The following is a 22538-nucleotide window of genomic DNA, read 5'->3' on the forward strand; positions in this document are numbered from 1 at the left end:
TTTTGTTGGTTTGGATGACTCCCACCAAATGGCCACTCTTAAATCCACCTACTCCACCTATAGTAAATTGCATCATTTCCTGTTGCTAAGGAAGAGGGAATCATTCCTCGACTGGATCATCCCATCTTGCGACAGGCTGAGGTGTCCATTTCACCTCATGTATGTTTAGCTTCTGTTTTGGGTTGAGATGGGGTGGGGGGGGGGGGGCGGGGGAGTGGATTGTGTGTGGCTCTGATGTGGATGATGGTGAGAGAAATTTAAACCAAAAATGTGTGTCTTTAAAATAAATGACCAGGCAAGCCCCAGTACCAAGGCAGGAGATAGGACCAGATCTCTGTCTCATATCTTAATGATGGTCTATTTGTGTTCTTGAATGGCCTCACACTCTATTCTGCACGCTACTGAAGGTGGCGAGCACTTTCCATCATTGTCTAGGCCAGACCAGGAGCTCTCATTTGCAGAATACAGCATTGGATCAATGTGGAGCTCCGTGACTTGGTGGAGGTGGGGAATGAGGAAATAGTTACATTGTTTCCACTGCACACTGACCACTTACAAAATACAACTGATGTTGCTGCAGCAGTGGAATTGGGGGAGAGGAGTGACAATGTAAAAAGTTATAATGTTATTGGAAGAAAACACTTTTGTCAAAGCATTTCATCTTGCTCTCATTAGGACAATTTTCAAGAAGTACTGATTCAAGAGGGAAAGCTAAAATTTATACAGTGTTGATTGGTTGGAAAGTGGTTCTGATTGCCATGGTGAATACAGCAGCAACATGTGTCATTCAAAGACCTTCTGCCTGTCACACAAGTATGTAATATATCAATTGCAGTGCCAGTGTGTTGCCAGATATGTAGGCCATACACCACTGATGGATTATATCAAAGAACATATCCCTTTGCAGTTTTGTTAGAACAAAGGTACTGACTCTATCTAATCAACCCAAGCTTGTAACACTTGTTACGCAATATCCCACATTGATGAGATTCTGCAACTTGGTAACCATTTCCTGGATAATTTTGAGTGAATGAAGAATTTCACTGACAGCCAACTGAGTTGAACCCACAGTGTGGTACCACTTGCATGTACAGGTATTAATACACAGGGTCATGCTTTTGCAGATAGCAAACGAACGTGTACACACTGAACCTGTTTCAATTCAACACAATAGTTGACAGGCATTTGCTGGTCCTGACCACAGTCAACATGCTTGGTTTAAAATTTAAACAAAAAGCCTGGCCATGAACTGTCAATCATGAATGGTTGGTGCATTTTCCACGCCATCTCCTTTAGCAATTACAGTCTAATGTCAAACAATTAACATGCTTCTCTCATGTGGTGTTATTATTGGTTTTGCCCTTGAACTGATACTCTTGCAAATTGTCCTGATTAGTGCAAAGTATTAGGCTCTGACAAGATGACACAGAAAAGTCATGTTCTGTGCTACCAAAGCTATAATACCTCATTGTATTGACTGTATGGGAACAGGAATTAGGTCAATAATTAATGCACTTCAGTGCCAGGCTCTGAAAGGGGGCATCCAAGTGAGTCAGCCAGAGACACAATGCGAGATAAGTAATTAGCCTGTCAAAAAGAAAATAACATCGGAAGGTGGCTGATCTCTGAATATTGTTACCCTGTGAAATGATTCAATAACAGGAATGTGAGAGAGAAGGTATCCACATTGATTCAGCACACAAAAAAAGAGAAAAAGAGAATACACAGGTATTGTCTCTTTAAAGGTGAAACTCTGCAAATTGCACACATATCCTTATAGGAAGGCAGTCAGAGAAACATTCATTTGGCAGACTCCATAGTTCCATTCTCTCACTACTTTAAAAAAAATTAGCATTATTTAATAATCAATATTAATGTTCATCCTTCAGTGCCAATGAAACACATTCACTTATTGACTAGAGCAACACCACACGCAATCCAAGTACATTAGCTCCTTTATTAACAGCATCCACAAGCCTTTGAAAAACAATACCAGAAAATAGTCAATTACACAGAAAATTCCACCAGAATCTGGGGTAATATTTATATCAGGGCATAACTACTCAAATGAATAGGCTCAAACCAAATAGTTCAGCCCTTTTCTTTAGACTTAGACTTGCTGTATTTCTGGCTCTTTCCTCTTCTGATTTCTTGCTTTATTTCCAACAGTAGAGCCACATCGTTTCCTCCTACAACCTCACCTGGAGTCTGGCTGTACACTCATTCAAATGAGAAGAACTTTGCCAAAAATTGCCTAAGATTGGAGAAATCATGAGTTACCATTGCTGCTTGCATGTTTGACCATTGTCACAATGGCTTTTATGAACCACTTAATTTCTGTGTTTGGACTTTGATTACAGTCACAAACCTCAATCTTGCAGCAACAGCTTCTGATTTCAGTACATGTTGTCTGCTTTGGCTTTATCAGTTCTGCGAAAGAATAGGTTACAAGCAGAGTGAAGTTTTTTTTAACTGCACTGTTGAACACTCCCAGATTAGCTACAGCAATGGGAAAGTGCGGAATAATGTACTTGTTACTCTTTGGAAACAATGCAGCTTCTCGGCAAAACAAAACCCTTCTCCCTCAATGTAACAGTTCTGATCCCTGCAACCTCTCTGAGCAAAGAGCATCGGGTTAGAGGCTGATTAGTGCAAAATTGTGAGCAATATTGCCCTGCAGATTCATAGCACACGGAGTGGTTTGATTCTACAAAAACACTTTTCATTTAGGAGGGTTTAAAATCCATTGCATCCTGTGCGCATTTTACCTTGGGCTGTAAAAACGGGCAGGGACCCAAAAAAGCTGCAAAAACCTAATTCACACTAATGGTATAAGACAATATTTTCAATAAAATTGGGAGGGTGTCTTCCATTTCCTTCTTGTTTCAGGATGTGAAACGAACAGGGGTTGTCATTAAATACTAAGTTTTGAACTTCACTTTGTAGCAAGTATTCCTGATATATTGATCAGGTCTTGTGCACACATTTCAAATTCTGAAACCTCTGTGTGATAACAAAAATCAAAACTGAAACTGACTGAGACTTCTTAATGTTAGAGTGCTTTCCCAATAGTCTGACATAATTTAAATATGTGCTTCAGAGATAAAGCACAAGGTCGTTTATGAACTTCAATAACCTACAAATCCAGGAGCATAGGATCAGGAGTAGGCCATACAATTACTTGATCCTGCTCCATCAGCCAATTAGTTCACAGCTTATCTGTATCTTAACTCCATTGCTTTGATTCCACAATTGCTCAATACGTTAAACTCAACCAGTTTTGAACATTTAAATTGGTCTTAATAACAGCTTTTTAGTCTATGAAGCTTCAGATTCCCACTATACCGGTAAACAAGTTTAAGTATTGCAGCATTTTTAATTTTAAAAGACTTTCGACAAACTGCACCTGTGAAATTATCGCACCTATGAAAATACATCTCCCTCCCATAACTGTGGCATCTACAGCAGAAACCACTTTCGAACACCTGTGCATGGAAGATTCTACTTCAAGTGACCATTTCTGCATATCTTACAAAATACTTGTCATACCCAAGGGAACTGACCATCGATGAATAATGTAGGTTGCAAGGTTAGATTTTTCAAAGACTCATATTCTGCAAGTTAACTGTCATAGAGGCTACAGTTCCTTCTTAATATAAACCTCATTCATCTTAGAAATAAATAAATAATCAGAGCACCACTGAGGTAATACTGAACTATGACTGATCTTTAGATTTACTGGGCACAAGTCTGTTCAGAAACACTACACTGGAACAATATTTACATAATCTATAACATGCCAAGCAATTCTTCACCAATCAGGATGTGGATAGTACAATAAAACAGGGACATGTCTGCTAGAATAATTCTGGCTTAGGCAACATGGCAATTAACAGGCATGGGGAGAATGTGAAATGCTGAGTGTTAGAAATCAGAAAGCAATTTTCTCCCTCTTGGAATCCATCTCCTGAAATAGAATTACAGCAAATTTCTTTCAGCTGACTGGTACATCTCCCTCCCTTAACTGTGGTATCTACAGCAGAAACCACTTTCCAGTATGTGTGCATGGAAGATTCTACTTCAAGTGACCATTTCTGCACATCTTACCAAATGCCTGTCATACCCACAACCAGCAATTGTGGAATACTGGTTGTCACTTGGTACTGTCCCAGGTCAGCCCCTGCTGCTGGCCTCATTAGATTCCACAGTCTCTGAAGAGCGTCTGATCTGATGCATACACAACTTCTGATCTCACAGGAAAGCCCCCACTATTCCCTACTTCACGCGTGTAGCACATTGCAGTAATATGGCAGCCTTGTGACTTTAGCGAGAATGCTTTATATTTTGACTCTCCAGCCCATAACAGAAGATCCACGTGATTCATCATGGAAGCTGAGTTAACTCAGGATAGATAACATTTCTGCGGTACTAATTGGTAATGCCCAAAATTAGGAGTGGATTACAACACAGGCTTTAATTCCCATGACCCCAGCACCAAACATGCCTAATGATCAACCATGATGGATTAGGTACAGCTACAATTAGATTGTTCCTGTTAGTATCTATACTGTTTGTGGATGATTTCTGCATTGGATTATTTGACACCAACAAGTATCAGCTGATACTTAAAAATATGTTATTTACAAAACCTTTCCCGAAGCATAAGGAACTGCATTGTTTTCATTTGGTCATGCCCAGGTCGGAGACAGTTTCACAAAGTTTAGCAGTCGGGAAATTATGTTGGCCTCAAGATGCAGTCTGCAAGCGGGAATCTGGCAGCCCAGTCAATCCTGGCTTTCCACAGTGTCAGCGCCTGGATTTAAGTTGGGCACAGAACTGGAAAAGAGAAAATACACATCAAAACATAATGGAGATATGCAGAGTAGGTATCACATGGCATTAACCAGAAATTGACACGATCTGAAAACATCCAGTCAAACTGCACCTTTCCAGAACTATACAGGAGGATATTAGATCCCAGATGTTCTTTAAGCATACATTTCAACCTGTCACTGCATTTATTAGAATCGTAGAATCCCTACAGTGTGGAACCAGGCCATTCAGCCCAATGAGTCAACACTGACACCCTGAAGAGCACACCCACCTGCCCTATCCCTGTAACCCTGCATTTCCCACAGCCAACTCTTCTAGCCTGCACACCCCTGAACATGAAGAGCAATTTATAGAATTCATTGAATCCACAATGTGGAAACAGTCCATTTTGCCCAATAAGTCCACACCAACCGTCCAAAGACTAACTCAACCAGATCCATTCCCCCACTATATTACTCTAAATTTACCCTGACTAATGCACCTAGCCTACACCGCTGAACACTATGGTCAATTCATCTAACTCACACATCTTTGGACTGTGGGAGGAAACCAGAGCACCTGGAGGAAACTCATGCAGACATGGGGAGAATGTGCAAATTCTACACAGAAAGTTGTAATCGAACTTGGATTCCTGGTGCTGTGAGGCTGCAGTGCTAACTGCTGAGCCACCATGCCACCCCTACATTTACCCCTGATTAATGCACCTAGCCTACACATTCCTGGACACTATAGGCAATTTACCCTGGCTAATCCACCTAACCTGCACATCTTTGGTCTGTGGAAGGAAACTTAAGCACCGGGAGGAAACCCACGATAGACATGGGGAGAATGTGCAAACTGCACACAGGCAGTCATCTGAAGCTAGAATCAAACCCATGTCCCTGACACTGTGATGGGTTGCTCATTTGGGGGTTGGTTCATTTCTGGGTTCTACTCACATTCAGCTTCACTGTGGCCTCGAGTCACAGGTGATCCTCATGCTGGCTCTTGGCTAGGCTGGGTTTCAGCCCTTGTTTCGGTTTAGTGGTTGCACACACCTCTGAGTTAGAGGTTATGTATTAAAGCTCCTCGCCAGTAGCTAACCTGATTTCAGCGTAGAACGTGGGGGGAGGGGCGCATCATCGGCTTTGTCAATGAGAAAATAAGAAGACACCCTAACTGCTCGCTTGTAAAAGATTGTATCATGACAAGTGAAAACAAGCAGAGGAGATGTCCTGACAAACATTTAACCTTCAACTAACACAATTTTTTAAAAATCTCAGACCGTTTGGTCATTTATGATCTTTTTACTTGGAGGCCTCATTATGCACATATTGGCTGATAGGTTTCTCTTTGCTGCAGCTGAACTTCATTCGTAATAAAGCATTTTGATAGAAATGGGAGCGGGAGAAGGCCATTTACAGAAAATGCTGGAGGAACTCATCAGGTCTGGCAATGTCTGAGGAGAGCGAATCAAAGTCTGGGATGTGTCGAGTTTTTTGGATGGCCTCCCTATGCAAGACTTTAACTTCACTTTGCCCCACCCTGTAACCTTTGACTCCATTTACATCATCAACGTATATGTGAAAGATGCTATGTAAGTGCAAATCTGTCTTTTTTTTTGCACTCTGGTTCTAAGAGGATGTTATTAAAAGGAAGGTTATTTGCCTTGCTTAACAAGTGACAAGGCCACATTACAGTAAAGCAGAAGTAGCATTTTCTTCTGATTTCCTGTGGGGAAATCCCTTATTTGCATTCAGCAAGAATTAGGTTACAATCAGGTGGTGGTGGAAGATATAAGCATTTTATAAGAGCATTCTGCTTGCAATCTTCACCAAAACTACAATTACATATCGTGGCCATGAAAAAAATTGAGTAGCACTGCTCAAACAACTATATTTTGTTAAGATGTCATCTTCAAAGCTTAGCTTTGCTTTTTCTCAGCTTTACTGCACTTTTTCGTTTGATTTGCACCTTCTCCAGGTCATGCACTGAGCAACTGCTCAACAAACAGGAGAAAAATCAATTCTCAATTACCATCCATGTGGTTCAAAAGGGATTGTCATCTCTCCTGACCTTACAAAACCAATACTGGTCAATGGGTGTTATAAGGTAATAGCAGAAAATGAAAGAGACTTGCAGCTAAATCAACGGTTATAGTTTTAACCACATATCTGACAGTACATTTTTAGTAACTTCGCACATTGCACAATAAACTGATGATGCATTGGATGATGCTAGTCGTGATTGTAACGAGGTCAGCTAGGTGGACCTCACAGAATATGAGTTTCCTGACTGGACCAAATTATCAGCCCCAATCAGGAGCCCTGGCTGATAGATATAAGCAGGACTGTCAGACATCCTTACACTCTGAGACCTGGCTCTGAGGGAGCTGAATTGGTGTTAAGGACTGTCCATGTGTAAATAAAAGATGACTTGGTGGTGGGATACTGCCTTCTGTGGAGTGATTTCAATGCTAATATTAATTCTTTCATTGAGTGTTCCATCTCACCAAACCAAGATGCACATGCGACTATCCTCTGGTTTCAACTGTGCAGTGTGTAGAGGCCAGACTTGGAATAACATTGGTAGAGAAGACTATTTGCTTGTCTGGTTTAGAGTCATGAAGAATGTGAAGAAGCAACAAGAGAGTGCAAAGGAAGCACATTCATTATACAGCTTATAGATTTCTATACTTGAAGAAAGACAAACAATATTACCTTTCAAAATGTAGTCTGTCAGTAAAACTGGAACCTTCTCACTGTCCTCCTTCATGGCCAGAAGGACTGAAGGACAAAGATCATTTGATTAGTGACTTCAAACATTGAACTTCTTGATACACATCAACCACATTTTCACTGAAATTAACCAGTAAGATTTGCCAATCCGTTAGCTTCCTGCCCAAGCAAACATGGCTTTGAAGGACCCAGACAGTGAGTCATGACAGTGTTTTTGCCAACACAGGTTACTGGATGATAATCAGGGCAATAATGACCCCCAAATACAATAACAGGGCCCACCGCTATTGATCTGGCAGAAGCCAATTAAGTTAGCACAGAATGTTGGAAATTAATGAAAGATCTAGGGTTGGATTATTGTGAGGGAGATGGGTATCAGAAGTTGGGAAAATTCCCATCGTAGTGGAACTTCTCTCTGTTTAAAAAGACTATATGTTTATTATATTTTCATTCCAGGAATGTGGGATTGGGATGTTGATGGATATGAAGCAGTGAGGATAGTTGTCAGAGGTGGGGATTACCCACCCACATACTATGGCATCAGGTCCGCTTTAATGACACATGACCCTTCACTCCTCCACATATTCCCCATCTCTCCCTTACCCCAAGCCTTTTCCTGATTCACGTGCACTTTCTTTGACCCATGTGTTAGACATACCCACTCTCCCAGTATCCACTAAATACAGAACTAGAGTCATTAAGAACATAAGATGTAGGGGGAGGTGATGACTACGTGATATTATGACTTAAGACTATTGATCCAAAAACTCAGCTAATGTTCTGGGGACCAGGTTCAATTCCTGCCACAGCAGACTTTGAATTCAATGACATTATCTGTAATTAAGAACCTACTGATTACCATGAAATCATTATCAATTGTCAGGGGGAAAAAAAACATGTGGCCCCCTAAGGTTCTTCAGATAAGGAAATCTGTCATCCTCACTTGGTTGGGCCTATATGTGACTCCAGATCCACAGTGATGGGGTTATCTCTCACCTGCCCTCTGAAATGGCCTAGCCAGCCACTCAGTTGTATCAAACACTACAAAATCTCAACAAAAAGATGAAACTATACAGACCACCCAGTGTCAACCCAGGACCAAAAAAGACAATGTCCTGACTGACATGTGGGGCTAGTGCCAAAACTGGGAGAGCTGTTGCACAGACTAATCAACCAACAAGGTAAAAACAATGACTGCAGATGCTGGAAACCAGATTCTGGATTAGTGGTGCTGGAAGAGCACAGTAGTTCAGGCAGCATCCAATGAGCAGCGAAATTGACGTTTCGGGCAAAAGCCCTTCATCAGGAATAAAGGCAGTGAGCCTGAAGCGTGGAGAGATAAGCTAAAGGAGGGTGGGGGTGGGGAGAAAGTAGCATAGAGTACAATAGGTGAGTGGGGGAGGAGATGAAGGTGATAGGTCAGGGAGGAGAGGGTGGAGTGGATAGTTGGAAAAGGAGCTAGGCAGGTCGGACAAGTCCGGACAAGTCATGGTGACAGTGCTGAGCTGGAAGTTTGAAACTAGGGTGAGGTGGAGGAAGGGGAAATGAGGAAGCTGTTGGAAGTCCACATTGATGCCCTGGGGTTGAAGTGTTCCGAGGCGGAAGATGAGGCGTTCTTCCTCCAGGCGTCTGGTGGTGAGGGAGCGGCGGTGAAGGAGGCCCAGGACCTCCATGTCCTCGGCAGAGTGGGAGTTGAAATGTTGGGCCACGGGGCGGTGTGGTTGATTGGTGCGGGTGTCTCGGAGATGTTCCCTAAAGTGCTCTGCTAGGAGGCGCCCAGTCTCCCCAATGTAGAGGAGACCGCATCGGGAGCAACGGATACAATAAATGATATTAGTGGATGTGCAAGTAAAACTTTGATGGATGTGGAGATCCTTTAGGGCCTTGGATAGAGGTGAGGGTGGAGGTGTGGGCACAGGTTTTATAGTCCCTGCGGTGGCAGAGGAAAGTGCCAGGATGGGAGGGTGGGTCGTAGGGGGGCATGGACCTGACCAGGTAGTCATGGAGGGAACGGTTTTTGCAGAAGGCGGAAAGGGATGCGGAGGGAAATATATCCCTGGTGGTGGGGTCTTTTTGGAGGTGGCGGAAATGTCGGCGGATGATTTGGTTTATGCGAAGGTTTGTAGGGTGGAAGGTGAGCACCAGGGGCATTCTGTCCTTGTTACGGTTGGAGGGGTGGGGTCTGAGGCGGAGATGTGGGATGTGGACGAGATGCGTTGGAGGGCATCTTTAACCACGTGGGAAGGGAAATTGCGGTCTCTAAAGAAGGAGGCCATCTGGTGTGTTCTGTGGTGGAACTGGTCCTCCTGGGAGCAGATACGGCAGAGGCGGAGGAATTGGGAATATGGGATGGCATTTTTGCAAGAGATAGGGTGGGAAGAGGTGTAAACCAGGTAGCTGTGGAGTTGGTGGGTTTGTAAAAAATGTCAGTGTCAAGTTGGTCGTCATTAATGGAGATGGAGAGGTCCAGGAAGGGGAGGGAAGTGTCAGAGATGGTCCAGGTAAATTTAAGGTCAGGGTGGAATGTGTTGGTGAAGTTGATGAATTGCTCAACCTCCTCGCGGGAGCACGAGGTGGCGCCAATGCAGTCATCAATGTAGCGGAGGAAGAGATGGGGAGTGATGCCGGTGTAATTACGGAAGATCAACTGTTCTATGTAGCCAACAAAGAGACAGGCATAGCTGGGACCCATACGTGTGCCCATGGCTACCCCTTTGGTCTGGAGGAAGTGGGAGGATTCAAAGGAGAAATTGTTACAGGTGAGGACTAGTTCGGCCAAACGAATGAGAGTGTCATCCTGGCATAATCATACTCATGGAATCATACCTTAGAGACAATGTCCCATGCACCTCCATCACCATCCCTAGATATGTCCTGTGCCACCAGTATGACAGAGCCGGCAAAGGTGGTAGCACAATGGGATACAGTCAGGAGGGCGTTGCCCTAGGAGGCCTCAACTCCAGACTTTTAAGACCCCATGATTTCAGGCTAAACATGAGGAAGGAAACCACATATCATCCTCCCTTCTGCTGATGAATAAGTACTCCTCTATGTTGAGCAACACGTGGAGGGAGCACTGAATGTGGCAAGGGAGCAAAATTTACTCTGAGTCGGGGATTCCAATGTCCACCACAAGAGTGGCTCAGCAGCAGTGCTACTGATTGGGTTGGTCAGGTCCTAAAGGACATAGCTGCTCGACTGGGTCTGCAGCAGATGGTGAGGGAACCAACAAGAGGGAAAAACATACAAGACCTCATCCTTACCAATCTGCTGGCTGCAGATGCATCTGTCCATGACAGTATTGGTAAGAGTGACCACCCCATAGTCCTCGAGGAGTCGAAGTCCTGATTTCACATTGAAAATAACCTCCTTTGTTTTGTTTGGCACTATCACAGGGTGGCACGGTGGTGCAGTGGTTAGCACTGCTGCCTCAAAGCGCCAGAAACTTGGGGGTTTGATTCCAGTCTCAGGTGACTGTGTGGTGTTTGCACATTCTGCATGGGTTTCCTCCGGGTGCTCTGGTTTCCTCCCAGAGCTAAATTGCCCATAGTGTTCAGGGATGTGTAGGTTAGGTGTATTAGTCAGGGGTAAATGCAGAGTAATAGAGTAGGGGAATAGGTCTGCGTGGGATACTCTTCGGAGGGTCAGTGTGGGCTTGTTGGGCCAAAGGCCCTGTTTCCACACTGTAGGGATTCTAATTCTAATTCTATCACTTTGCTAAATGGGACAGACTTTGAACAGCATTAGTAACTCTAGACTGGGCATCCATGAAGCACTGTGGGCCATCAACAACAACAGAACTGCACTCAAAAGAATTTGCAACCTCAGGGCCTGGCATATCCCCCACTCAACCACTACCATCAAGCCAGGGAATGAACCCTACATTCAATAGAGAGTGCAGGAGGGAATACCAGGAGCAACATCAGGCATACTGAAAAAATGAGGTGGAACCCTGGTGAAGCCACCAACCCACTTGAGAATTCGTAGTCACAAAAATGGAAGAGCCCAGCACATCAGTACAAAAAATAAGGCTGAAACATTGGCAATAATCTTCAGCCAAAAGTGGCAAGTGGATGATCCACCTTAGCCTCCTTCATTGGTTCCCAGCATCACAGATACCGATGTGTAGCCAATTTGAAACACTCCACATGACATCAAGAAAAGTTTGGAGATACTGGATACTGCAAAGGATATGGGCCCTGACAACATTCCTTCAATACTACTGAAGATGTGTGCTTCAGCACTTGCAACTCCCATGGCCAAGCTGCTCCAGGACTGGATGCAGGTTTGCTCGCAGAGCTGGAAGATTTGTTTTCAGACGTTTCGTCACCATATTGGTAACATCTTCGGTGAAGCGAATGAATGAAGCGCTGGTGGTTTTAGCCCATTTTCTATTTATATGTTTGAGTTTCCTCGGGTTGGTGATGTCATTTCCTGTGGTGATATCATTTCCTGTGGTGATGTCATTTCCTGTTCTTTTTCTCAGGGGGTGGTAAATGGGATCCAAGTCAACGTGTTTGTTGATAGAGTTCCAGTTGAAATGTCATGCTTCTAGGAATTCTCATGCGTGTCTCTGTTTGACTTGTCCTAGGATGGATGTGTTGTCCCAGTCGAAGTAGTGTTCTTCCTTATCTGTGTGTGAGAGTGGGTCATGTCTTTTTGTGACTATTTGATGTTCACGTATCCAGGTGGCTAGTTTTCTGCCTGTTTGGCCAATGTAGTGTTTGTTACAATCCTTGCTTGTTGTCTTTATAGAATAACGGACAGTTTACAGAGAGTATACAACTGTCCCAGTACAGTAACAACACTGACATCTACCCAATAATGTGGAAAATTGTCCAGATATGTCCTCTACATAAAAAAAAACGGCAAATCCAAACTGACCAATTTTTGCCCCATCGGTCTGGTCTTGATCATCAGTACAGAGATAGAAGTTGTCATTTACAGTGCTATTCAAGCAGCACCTGCTCAGCAATAATCTGCTCAGTGAGACCCAGTTTGGGTTCTGCCAGGACCACTCAGCTCCTGACCTCATTCCAGCCTTGGTTCAAACTTAGACAAAAAATTTGAATTCCAGTGGTGAGGTGAATGTGACAGCCTTTGATATCAAGGCCATATTCGACTGAATGCGGCATCAGGAAGCCCTAACAAAACTGGAATCAATGGGAATCAGAGGGCAAACTCTCTGGTGGAGTCATACCTGGCACATGGGAGGATGTACCATAGAAAGAAAGCTTTCTGGTAAGATGGCAGTAGTGTGGAGCTCCTAAGCCCAGGGCTCATCTGCTCCAAGCATTGTTCTTTTCATTCTCATTTCTCTGTATTTTTTCTTTTCTCGTTTGGTTTTTCTTCTTGTACATACCTCCTGTGAAGAGCTCGGTCCCAGCGATGGCACCAATGGCAGCAACTCAGCCCAGCGCAGACTGGACTGAGCCCAGCGCGGACACGAGTGGGTACAGCATGGATTCGAGTGAGCCCAGCGCCGACACGAGTGAGCCCAGCGCGGACACGAGTGAGCCCAGCGCGGACACGAGTGGGTACAGCGTGGACTTGAGTGGGTCCAGCGCGGACTCGAGTGGGCCCAGCGTGGACTCGAGTGGGTACAGCACGGACTCAAGTGGTCCCAGCGTGGATTCGAGTGGTCCCAGCGTGGACTAGAGTTGTCCCAGTGTGAACTCGAGTGGATCCAGCGCGGACATGAGTGAGTCCAGAGTGAACTCGAGTGAGCCCAGTGCGGACTCGAGTGGGCCCAGCGCGGACTCGTGTGGGTCCAGCGTGGACTTGAGTGGGTCCAGTGCGGACTCGAGTGGGCCCAGTGCGGACTTGAGTGGGCCCAGTGCGGACTCGAGTGGGCCCAGTGCGGACTCGAGTGAGCCCAGTGCGGACTCGAGTGGGTTCAGTCTGAACATGAGTGGGCCCATTGTGGAATTGAGTGGGTTCAGTGCAGACATGAGTGGGCCCAGTGTGGATTGTGGTGGAAGATTTTGGTAAGACAGACCTAGTATTGGCGGAGGTGACATTAGCGAGGTAGGCCCAGACGAGAGAGACGGTGCCTGAGGATCGGCAAATTTGACATTAGTTGGGTCTGGAATTGGTGGTGGTGAAGCAATGGCAGAATGGCATCAAGGCGACATTGGCGGACAGGGTCACATGTGAAGTCGGTGTCAAATTTGAGGATGTTGGGCTTCAAATGCTGGTGAGGTGTTACACTGAGCTAAATCATTGCTCTCAGGTAGGTTACAAGGATCCCATGGAACCATTTTGCAGAAGGCAGTTGGATTTTCCCCAGTGTTTTTATGACCCAATATTTAATTCTCGACCAGTATTCGTTTGAATGACTATGTGGATATTATTACTTACTGGTGTATGGGAGGTTGCTGTGCATGAATTGGTTGCCATATTTCCTAAATTACAACAGTAACTATATTTCAAAATCACTTAAGTGGATGTCAAGCACTTTAGGATGTTCTAAAGTCACAAAAGGAGCTATACCACAGACTGATCCAATACAGAAGCAGACCATTTGCCTCATCATATCAGTGATGGTTCTTTGGTACAGCTATCCAATTAATCCCATAAACTTGCACTGGGGAAAATCCAACTGCCTTTTGCAAAATGATTCCATGGAATCCTTTTAATAGATCTGTCAACTCTGCCCTTCAAAGCATTATAAAATTTTCTTTTGTAAGTTAATCCACATATGGTTCCATTATACCAAATTTGCCAATCACATTATATTTGTGTCTTCAGCCACTGAAAATAGGTTCTCCTTGCATCCTTACAAAAACACTTACAATTTTGAACACCTCAATCAAATTTCTTATTATCCTTCCCTAATTTAAAGAGAACAGACCCAGCAGACACAAGACATTGTGGAAACTGCAAACCTGAAATCAAAGCAGGAACCGCTGTGGGTATTCAGTATGTGTGGGCAATATTTGTGGAAATGTTAACCTTGCTTCTCTCAAGAGACGCTGCCAAGGTCTGGCAAGTATTTTGAGCACATTCCCTTCTTAATTCCAACTCCTCTAGGTCTTTCCCTATAACTCAAATCCCTCTTTCCTGGTTGAATGCTTGGTTAATTTCTTCTGCATTTTCACTCGGGCCTAAGAATAAACACAAGCCATTCTTTTTCTTGTATTCAGACCTAGGTTTTGACCTTTCTTGGCATCATTCTAAGCCAGGCTTGGCAAATCAAGAGAGAACCTGGCGCCTTGTAGTTCATGTCAAAAACTTGTTCCTTTCAAATGAGCATCAATAGTGAGAACCTGGTGAACATTGTAACTGTTCTCATGACCTCCCTGACTCATGTCCATCACTGCCTGACCTCCATAGCCCTTCACCAGCTTTGAAACGTCGACGTCAAGACAAACTATGTTAGAATCAAATCCTTCCCCTGGAATCTGCCTCATCAACAGCCACTTACAATAAAATGCAACCGTTTATGATGCCACAACAAACATAAATCAGAATGGAAAACAAAAGTGATGAAGGATAATTGCTAGTTATTTGTACCTTAATTAATAAAGTAGTCAATTAAAAAGGACATTTCACTGGCAGCATAGTGTGTTGCTCTCAAGCAGCGAACAGCATAGTCTCCGTCTGGCTGACTCAATGTAACGGTTGTCATTAGACAAAGCCAACAGGCTGATAGTGGCTTAAACCAATGAACTGGAAAATTGAGGCTGAAGCCTCCATGTGAATACCTCCAGATAGAATTAAGGAATCCAAAAGGATTTTAAAAACAAAACTTGAATTCTTGGTATCACTTAAAGACTTATTACTGTCTATTGACCTGAATGAAATCAGTTTTTAGCCAACAATGTGGGGAGGATTAGTCTGGTCACTGAACATAGACAATGCAAATGTCTTCATGAAGATTGTGGTCAACATTTTGAACAAAAATCATAAAAAGTTTCTTTGGATAGCTTCACAATTTTGCTAAGCACCAGTGCAATCTATTCCCAGTATGTACAGACAGAACAAATCAATCAATAAGGAAGCTTTCAGAAAAGGAGAGAATTAGTCTTTTGTGGGTTTTGCTGATGTATTCCCAGCATAAATACATTTGGAATATACAGAGGAATAGCAGAGTTTGCAAAATAAGCCAACAATCGACACCTGAATGGAGGAACAGTTGGATTTCCATCATTATTTCAGTGAAAGAAATGTGCATGATTTTATATTGCATATCCTAATTTTTATTTTCAATGTATACATGCTGCTTGTTTCTGGATTACTTCATGTTCCAGAGTTCATAAGTGTCCTACGCAAGGTTAATCTCACTAATTGTTCATTAAGAGGTAGTGGAACTTACTATGCACATCACAGACCAAGAGGAAACAGTAACATGGCGAATCCTAACTTTGAACCGCTGATGTTCGAAGCATAGGAGCCAGGGCAAGATATAGACTCAAATCACTGAACTCCTTCCTTCCCAATTTCGGAGGGATTATCTCAAAGGAGGTCATAATTTCACCTAACGTTTTGGGACACAGGGGAAATAGTGAAAAAAGCAAAGGGGACTACTGCATCCATCAGACTTCATAGAGTCTTTTGCTAGCTAGTTCCAGGGGATATTAACAGAGTGGTCACCAACCATCAAAGTGACTTTTTGTTTAGGTTTCAAAGGCATCAAGGGGTATGGGCAGAAAGTGGGAATATGCCACTGAGACAGAGTGTCAGCCATGATCATACTGAATGGTGGAAGCAGGGTCATAGGGCTGAATGGCCTGCTGCTGATCTTAGCTTCCATGTTAGGTAGAGACATAAGTCACTAAAAACGGAGAGCACAGCTTAAATTATTTATAATTGGCAATAGGGGAAGTGGAGCAGTGAGAGGTGTGAACCAAAAAATGTTTGATTCACACCAGAGAGACGAAAGTGACACTAAAAAAGCATGTAAATGATAATAGCTCCGGTAATACTGTATTTAAGTGTTAACCTTTGGACAAAGTGATAGTGACGCATAGTGGTATTGTCACTGCACTAATAATCCAAAAGCCTAAACTAATATCCTGGGGATATTAACATTCCACCAAGGTAGATAACGGAATTTGAATTCAATTAATAAAAAAAAATCTGGAATTGAAAACTAGTCTCAATAATGGCGACCAGAAAATAATCATTGATTGTTATAAAAAAACCATTGAGTTCACTAATGCCCTTTCCTCTAGGCTTGGAAATTTGCCCTCCTTGCCGTCTCTGGTCTAAATGTGATTCCAGTTGCACAGCAACGACTAGCTAAGTGAGCCACTCAGGGCAAAGGAAATTAGAGATTGGTAATATTTATCCCGGAGACACCTACATCTTATGATAGAATACAATTTACAAAGAACAAAAGGACAGAACTAAAATACAAGACACAGAGACAGCAGTTTAGGTTCATAACTCCTTATTAATCATAGAATCCCTACAGTATGGAAGCAAGCCCTTCAGTCCATTGAATCCACACTGACCCTCTGAACTACATCCCACCCAGATCCATTGCTCTACCCAATCTCTGTAACCCTGTAGTACCGATGGCTAATCCATCTGACCTGCACATCCCTGGATACTATGAGCAATTTAGCAATCCAACTAAGCTGCACACAGAGTCATGGTCACAGAATGTACAGCATGGAAACAGACCTTTCGGTCCAACTACTCCATGCTGACCAGACATCCTAAATTAATCCAGTCCCATCTGCCAGCACTTGGCCCATATCCCTTTAAACCCCTCCATTCATATATCCATCCAGGTGTGTTTGAACTGTTGTAATTGTACCAGCCTCCATCACTCTTTGGACTGTGTGAGGAAACCACTTCACTTGAAAGAAACCCACGCAGACACAGGTAGAATGTGCAAATTCCAAGGGTGGAATCGAACCTAGTTTCCTGGCAATACCACTGAACCACTACACTGGCCCTGATTAATAGGCAATCAGGAGATGGGAATTCTTTTACCAGATTATTCCAAATCCATGGCAGTGGGACAATTAAGCTACACAATGATTTGCTATTCCCAGTGAAAATCTAATAATTGAATATCGGGTTAATTGTCAATGACTTCTCACTCCTGGGACTGGGGTCCAAGTGCACTCTTGGGTGTCAAAGTGAAATTGTTTGGCCAATCTGAAGCAAGTTGCCATTGAGCATTAAACCAGTTGTAATGACATTCACTGAAATCTCAAGTGTGGTTGTGTTTTGTCGGAATGGAAAACTGGTGACATAGTGGGTTCACTTTTGACTGAATTAACAGCCAAATTTTAATCTCACCCTTGTTTAACACACTACTCCAAAAAATATGAACTGCCATAAAAATAAGAATTGCTTGATAAACTGGGCAGGTCAGGCATTTGCAGAGATGAAAAAGAATCATTCTTTCGCTCATAAAAATTGTGAAGAGATAATTTCAATCTTTCTTAGCAAAACTGTCAGACTGCTTACAACAAAAATTAACAATCAAATGAAATTGTGAAACTAGATATTTTCTTTAAATAACTCACTTGTGGTCAGAATTTGAAGGTCATCAACTGTTGGAGGTGCATTCTTCTTCTCATATGGTATTACTGTGGTTAGGTACTAGATATAAAGAGACACTTTGTTAGTATAGTAATAAGAATATTTGGTACATTCCATCTAGTACTACTGATGCTGAAATGCTACAGCACCATCATGTATTCAGAGGAGTGAGCATGGGTTTCAGGTCAGTTTAGTGGGAAGATGGTAGCGTAGTGGTAATGTCACTGGATGGGTATTCTAGGAGTCCAGATCAATGTCCCATGGATAGGGTTTTAAATCCCAGCATGACAGCTGTACAATTGCAATTGAATGAATCACTGGATTCGAAAACTAATCTCAGTGATTGTGACCATGAAAGCATTATCGACTGTCCTCCAGCTGAACACAGACTCACCATAATGTAGTTAATTCTTTACCACCCTCTGAAATGGCAAGGGGGAATTAGGGATGGGCAACAAAGCTGGCGTCACTAGCAGTGCCAAACCCCTTGAAGGAATCAAATAAATAATTTCTGAAAGGTGCGCAGTTCAAGTATATATATATTAATTTCAGATTCTATCAAAACATAATTCAATGTCCTCACTTTCTATACAAATTTAGATGTGTAATTGACAATAGCTCTTTGGATTAAGAGCCATGTGGCTTTAACACCTCATGGTGATTGAGTAACACATTCAGATTCTTTTGAATAATCAACAATAATGTAAGCAGTGTGATTGTACATGTCGCCTCTTGTTATATATTCTTCAGCATAAAGAACGGCTTTGCGATAAATCAATTTGAGTGTAAGAATTAACAGGTTCTTCTGCTCAGTGTTTCAGTAACGTTGCAATTCATCAGCCAGTCAGAACCAATAAATCCAGGCTATAAGCTAGTGTTTGTTGATGTTAGTGAACTGCTGACAGCTGTTGTTTTAGGATGTAATAAATTGAATGAGTTTCCTTTATTCTCCAATGCGAGCTCATTATGGGGTTGCCAATACTGGCTGGACATACTCCTGTAGGCTTCATGACATGCCTCTTGCCTATAACTACCTTCCCCTGAATCAGAACCTACCCCATGTCCGTTAACTTTATAAATAATAGAAGATTTTCCTCAGAGAAGAAAGATGGATACAACCGCACACCATTTTATTCAATGTGCCTACAATTTAGCTTCACAGTTCTTTGTAGAAGTGTCCAGGAAATTAATTCTTTAATAATTGCCTGAATTTCCGAGTGCTGACAACCCGTTATAAACAATAGGACACGGGAACAACACAAAGTGTAGCTACCTGCTTCTCGTTGCCAGAATTTCCAAATGTCTGTCGAATGCCACTCTGGATGACACTGGAGATTCCTTCCATGCTAAAACGCTGGCAGCCATGTTGAACAGAAGGAAAGGAGGTTATCAGGAGTGGAGTTCGAAGTACAGGTGTCAAACAGAAACCACAACTTCGACCTAACCAGCACCATTAACCAGATAAGCAGTCCCAAGTCACTGCACAGCAGGGTAATCAATGACACTGAACCAAACTGGATAATGGGGGCATTTCAGCATCTTACAGGAAGACAGTGAGTTAGAAAGATGAGGAGGTTTAGGTAGGGATTGCCTAGCCTAGACTCCTGAAGGCATTGTGACTAAAGGTGTAGTGTAGAATGCAAAGAGACTTGAAGTGGAAGCAATGTCCCTGAAACAGAGACACCGACTGACTTCCAGAACACATCTGATTATTGCATAGTACGTCATGTGATGTCATTCTAAGCCAGTGAGTCATGGGCTATCATTAATATGTATCAGTAAATTTGCATTCATTAATCACTATACAATCACAATGTTGTAATTGTGTCATAATGATTTCAAAAATCTGAAATTATGCCTTTTTTTCAGGTCACCATTAAATCTTAGATTTGATGGACCTTATACCACAGAACCAGGTTGTTTAGACCAAATAGGCTATGTTAGTGTTTTTTTTATGGACCTCATTAACATCCTTCCACTTTATTTCAGAGAATGTTTACAGCAATTTTGCCCAATATGTCAGTATTGTCTCTCTGCAAAACAGGGGAAAGTGAGGACTGTGGATTAGAGTTGAGAGTGTGGTGCTGGAAAAGTACAGCAGGTCAGGTCAGCCTCAGTTACCTTCCCCCCAGCCCCACCCTCTCCCATTTATTTCCCCACTCCCTTGGCTCACAGCCTCATTCCTGATGAAGGGCTTTTACCCATATTGTTGGTTATCCCCCTCCTCAGATGCTGCCTGACCTGCTGTGCTTCTCTGCAAAACAGCTCATCGCATTCCCCTTTCCCTATGGGCCTGTAAATTTTCTCTCTTGAGACAATTATCCAAGTAACTCTTGAAAAGTCGGATTGAACTTGTATCTAGCACACATTCAGGCATGCATTCCAGATCCTAACCACTTGGTCTAGAGAAACATTTTCCTCCTGTTACCATTGGTCGTTGTGTCAATTATCTTTAACATTTTTTTTATTTACCTACGTGATATGGGTGACACTGGCTAGGCCAACAATTATTGCTCATCCCTACTTGCCCTTGAGAAGGTGGTGGTGAGATTCCTTCTTGAACTAGTGCAGTGCCTTTGCTGTAGGTAGACTCACAATACCCTTACAAATGGATGTCCAGGATTTTGACCCAATGACAGTAAAGGAACGGCAATATATTTGCAGGTCTGAATAGTGAGTGGCTTAGAGAGGAATTTGTAGGTGGAAGTGTTCTCATACACCTGCCATTCCTATCCTTCCAAGTGATAGTTGTCATGGGTTTTGGAAGGTGCTGTCTTAGGAGCCTTGGTGAATGTCTGCAGTACATCTTGTAGAGATCGTGCACACTGCTGCTACTAGGTGTCTATGGTGGAGGGAGCATATGTTTGTCAATGTGGACTGCTTTGTCCTGAATGGTCTCAAGCTTTGAGTGTTGCCGGAGCTCCTAGGTCCTTAACCCTTCTCCAATACAAACAGAATTTCTCTATCTACTCTGTCCCAGACCTCCTCGATCTTGAATACTTCTATCAAATCTCCACTCAATTTTGTTTATAGGAAAATGACCACATGATCCCCAATCTATCAACATAACTGCTAGTCCATCATCTAATACTTAACTTGAGTCTAAGTCTAAGACTTTGGCACAAAACTCTAGGCACCATCAATGGAGTGCTGCACTGTCAGGGATGCTACCTTTCAGATTAACCATTAACCTTTGAGCTTGTCTAACGTCTCAGATGAGCATAAAAGATCCCAAGGCACTATGTTGAAGAACAGCAATGGACTTTATCACTATCTTGGAAAACACATACTCCTCAAGTAATATACATATGATTGTTTGCTTTATTGCTGTTTGTGGGATCTTTCTGTGTACAGGTTTGATTAGATGTTTCCTTTATTAGAAGGGGAATTGCAACACTTTATCATCTGTGAAATAATTTAAGGCATCCTGAGATTATGAAAGGAGTGATTTCAATGCAAGAATTTATTTAAGATAATATTTTCACCTCTGAGTTTTCTACCTTCACTCCAATCACAACAACACTCTCCAGCTGATGGAGTAAACACTCATTTACCTTACAGCCTTGGGCCTCCTATTTTTAAGCTAACTATTAAGAGATACAAAAGATTAGCACAAATTGCCTTGCATTCCCTAATGTTGCATTTTTAAAACTTATGCAGGTGCGAAACATTCAAGAGAGCACTTGATGATTATCTGAATAGAAATTGTGAACAGGAACATGGGATAAAAGCAGGGGATTGACACTTGGTAATGGAATCAGGGCAGGCATGATGGGCTGAATGGCCATAATAATTCTGTGATTCTGTGAGATACAAGTTAAAAGGGGCTAGTGTACAGTTCAAAGGAAGATAAAAGAACATGCAATTTAAAATCCATGAGACTATGGTTAGAGATATTCTGGGATCAACAGGAATAATGAATCTTGCAGATATCTTAAGAGTTCTCAATGATCGACTGTTTCTACAATTTTCTTTGTCACTGCAGTTTGTCCTTCTTGAGAGGAGAGAGAGAAAGAGAGAGAGAGAGGCAGACAGACAAACAGAGAGCCTTCTTCAGTTTAAGTTACAAAACTATCTCCTCTGCCCTACCAAAAATAGCTCTTTGAAACATAGCTGGTTTGTGTACTCCAATGTCTGAGTTTCTTGTTTTCAATCTGGATATTTGTAGGTCAGCTTTTCAGTTCCAGGATATGAAACTTATCACGCTGGTGGATATCAAATCAGAGATACGGGTTTTTCCATGTTTGACTGGTTTCCTGATAGAAACGTTAATTTCAATTCAGATTGGTTCTTGTTTATCGATTATTTTATGAAACGTGTCTCAACCTGTGGTCAGCTATCAGTGCAATCATTTATAAGTCTGTGTCTTTCCTTTCCAAATCTCTTCCAGTCCATAAAAGTCCCAGACATTATGATCAGCTGATACAAATCAAAACTTGATAATCCACATTTTATCACTATTGTGTAACCTTCCCACTTCAAGAA

The 22538-nt window shown here is 42.6% G+C and overlaps 1 protein-coding gene across 1 annotated transcript in view; it reads right to left on the reverse strand.

The window, feature by feature from the left end:
• Positions 1–4800: 4800 nt before the first annotated feature.
• The window catches only part of fez1 (fasciculation and elongation protein zeta 1 (zygin I)), a 94479-nt gene continuing 76741 nt past the window's right edge, over positions 4801–22538 (reverse strand). Inside the window, exons 6-9 of the mRNA XM_060846862.1 lie at positions 19327–19407; positions 18038–18113; positions 7533–7598; positions 4801–4836 (exon numbers count right to left, since the gene is read on the reverse strand). Coding sequence (XP_060702845.1) covers positions 4820–4836; positions 7533–7598; positions 18038–18113; positions 19327–19407 — 240 coding nt within the window. The 3' untranslated portion in view covers positions 4801–4819. The remainder of the gene's footprint in view (positions 4837–7532; positions 7599–18037; positions 18114–19326; positions 19408–22538) is intronic.

The sequence above is a fragment of the Hemiscyllium ocellatum genome, chromosome 29 (genome assembly GCF_020745735.1).
Source record: "Hemiscyllium ocellatum isolate sHemOce1 chromosome 29, sHemOce1.pat.X.cur, whole genome shotgun sequence".
Taxonomy (NCBI): Eukaryota; Metazoa; Chordata; class Chondrichthyes; order Orectolobiformes; family Hemiscylliidae; genus Hemiscyllium; species Hemiscyllium ocellatum.